This window comes from Pterocles gutturalis, unplaced genomic scaffold (genome assembly GCF_000699245.1).
Source record: "Pterocles gutturalis isolate BGI_N339 unplaced genomic scaffold, ASM69924v1 scaffold8374, whole genome shotgun sequence".
NCBI lineage: Eukaryota > Metazoa > Chordata > Aves > Pterocliformes > Pteroclidae > Pterocles > Pterocles gutturalis.
This window is the reverse complement of record NW_010133152.1, coordinates 26,981-29,850: the sequence shown is the minus strand read 5'-3', so window position 1 is coordinate 29,850 and position 2,870 is coordinate 26,981. Positions and strand designations below refer to the sequence as shown.

The following is a 2,870-nucleotide window of genomic DNA, read 5'->3' as shown; positions in this document are numbered from 1 at the left end:
GGAAAGGCCTTGGGAAAGTGGCCACCTGGAGTGAGACAATCGGAAGCCAAGAGAGATCTGGAAACCAAAGGGACCCAGAACAAAAAAGGGACAATCCTCTGGAGGGTCCTCGCCTATATACTGGGCATGATGTGTATGTTATGGAATAGATTATTGGCTGGTCTGAGTTTTCAATCTTAACCTAAGAGCAAATCCTAGGCTAGCAACCGTCTGTGCTTATTCCCACCCCCTCCCCTGTCTGTGGGAAGCAGGGAAGCTGAAAGTATCTGTCCTTCAGTGTCCTGGCAATAACTGTAAACATCACTTCTTATCAGCTTTTCTTCTGAGCACAAATCCAAAACACAGCCTCTTGCTAGCTATTATGAAGAAAGTTACCTCTGTCTCAGCTTAACCCAGGACAGAAATAAAAGGCCAGATTTTTCAACTGTTATGTTAGAAATCTTAGCATTATTTATTCACTTTCTCATTTACTGCGTGGAAATTAGTTTGTAAGGGAGTATATTACTGGAGGATAGGGTTCTGCTAGAGTACCAGAAGAACTTTCCAGAAAAGAAGATTCTTCAGAACTTGTGTTTACAGAAGGGAGAGTGGGAAGGAGAATGAAGGCTTAGTGTCTGAGCTAGGTGTGTAGCAAACTGGAATGCTCAAGTGCCTGATAAATGTGCTAAGTGGTTTGAAATGAGAAGATGGCTAAAGACTACTGCTTGGTTTAAAATGTAGTTGCTTTGCCATAAGGAAGAAAGAGCAAGAAGTCATTTGAAAGTAAGAAGTTTGCTTGCCTTTGTTGCAACATGTATTAAAGCCATTTCCTGCATTAGGAGAATGTGCTCTAAACTAACTTGCTTGCATCCCAGATGCTAGAAAAGCTGTATCCCCATAAAGTGTGCACAATTCCAGTAAATAATCAACTGGAGTAGGACAAAGTTATAGGCTGGCTTGTAGTTTGTTGTTTAGTTTGGGGTTTTTATAGAAGAAATACAGGAGATATTTCTTTCAGTGAGAGCTTAGTGACCATCACTTAAGTGTATTTCCTGTGGGCTCACTTGGAATTTTGTTTTGGGAACTTGGAGGAAAGAGAAGATAGAAAATTGTTATCGTAACAGTTGTTCATAGAGCAATACTTACCTGCAAAAGGATTTGATATCTACCGTTAAGTGTGTAAAAGCATAAATCTTGGGTTCAGAAGCAATAACTAGCAGAGAATAAAGGCTTCCCTGTCCATATTAATAAATATTGTGATTTTTTTTTTTTTAAGAAGCTTGAAAGAAGACTGGGTAGATTAAGGAATACCCTGCTTCCACGTGTTCTTAACAAAGATCTCTGTTGTGAATGTTGATCTGCTAGGACAGGTATTAGTATTGGAAATAGCAATATATCATCGTATGGTAGTTCTCTAGTGGCTTGCACAAAGTGATCTGGAATTTGTACTGGTCAAGACAGTCCATTTTTCTCCATGTGGAAGGCTTTTTATTTTTTCTGCTCAAAGTACAATGGTTAACTAGAGAAGGCATAAATGATTTGTATGTCAAGATCTTCTGTACTTTTATTTAAGGAAGTTACATTTGATACATGTGATATAAGTGACTTGGTGAAGTATATTTGCAAAGAACTTGATGTGATTGAGTTTTCCCATTTTGCTCAATTTTTTAGCATCCTTTAGTGGTATTGACTTTGGAATATTGCTTAGCAATAGCAAAATTACGGAAAAAAATATTTTTTGGTATTTGAGCAATAATGTGAAAGTCTGAGTCTGTGTTATACTCCAATCTTGATATGTTAAGAAATATGAGTCTTGTATATATGAGTCTGAAGTCTTGCAAGAAGAAACATAATTGGATTTTAATGTCCTAATTTGAAGCTTTAATTGACAGACTAGGTATTGGAAGAAGATAACTGGTTCATTTGTCATAGATTTTGTTTATAGTTGACATCTTAACAGCAGTGGTAGCTGTACTCTGGACTGTTGACTTTGGTAAATATTAGGACAAGTTATATGTAATCCACGTTGCATTACTGAATTAGATTTTTCTTACTTGGTCTATAAATCTGATACCAACCACTGTCTTTTCATAAATAGGTTGTTACTGGCCAAAGCACCACGGAGATCTGAATCCTGGAACTTGCTTTCAAGAGCTTGAAACAAAGGACTTCTTTCTAATTTGGGCATGGCTAATCGAGGAGCAACAAGACCCAATGGGCCAAATGTGGGAAATAAAATTTGCCAGTTCAAACTAGTGCTTCTAGGAGAATCTGCAGTTGGCAAATCAAGTTTGGTGCTTCGTTTTGTAAAAGGACAGTTTCACGAGTTTCAAGAAAGTACAATTGGAGGTGAGAAAATGATCCTGTTAATTTGTTTCACATCTAGTTTGTTGTCCTTGCCCTTGACAATCTTGAATGTATTGTCACTTTTAGAATGAGTCATTGACAGCAAGGATCAAATCTGAGCCCTAAGTCTCTAATTGAGAACTATAACTTTCTGATCTAAAAGTTGTAACTGGGACAAAGCTGTAGCAAACATCCATGTCAAGTGGAGAAAGTAAACGTGTGCTTGAACTGCGTAGTTTTGAAAACTGGGCTTAATGTTAGATTTTGTTTGTGGGTGGATGTATGGCTATTTTAATTGTGCTATATGCTTAGTGCATGAAATAACTGCTTAATAAAAACTAAGAACTTGGTTTCTATGAAAACAAAGTTTTGCATCCTCCAAAAAGGTTGTCTTTTATGCATCCTGGCTTTGCTTTTGATTTGGGAGAACTTGCTGCATTTCTCAATAAACCCTTCTTTGTTAGTAATCACAGAATATAATGTGCTATTTTTACATTTTATGACTTCAAACAAAACAGGGGCTGGTTACTAGAATGGGGGGGGGG

At 37.4% G+C, this 2,870-nt stretch overlaps 1 protein-coding gene across 2 annotated transcripts in view; it reads left to right on the top strand.

Moving 5' to 3' along the window:
• The first annotated feature begins 2,075 nt into the window (after positions 1 to 2,075).
• Positions 2,076 to 2,870, top strand: part of RAB5A (RAB5A, member RAS oncogene family) — an 11,540-nt gene continuing 10,745 nt past the window's right edge. Inside the window, exon 1 of one of the 2 annotated variants that reach the window (XM_010081115.1) lies at positions 2,076 to 2,328. In XM_010081115.1, the coding sequence (XP_010079417.1) occupies positions 2,166 to 2,328 (163 nt within the window). In that variant the 5' untranslated portion in view covers positions 2,076 to 2,165. The remainder of the gene's footprint in view (positions 2,329 to 2,870) is intronic. The other variant, XM_010081116.1, reaches the window with a different exon arrangement.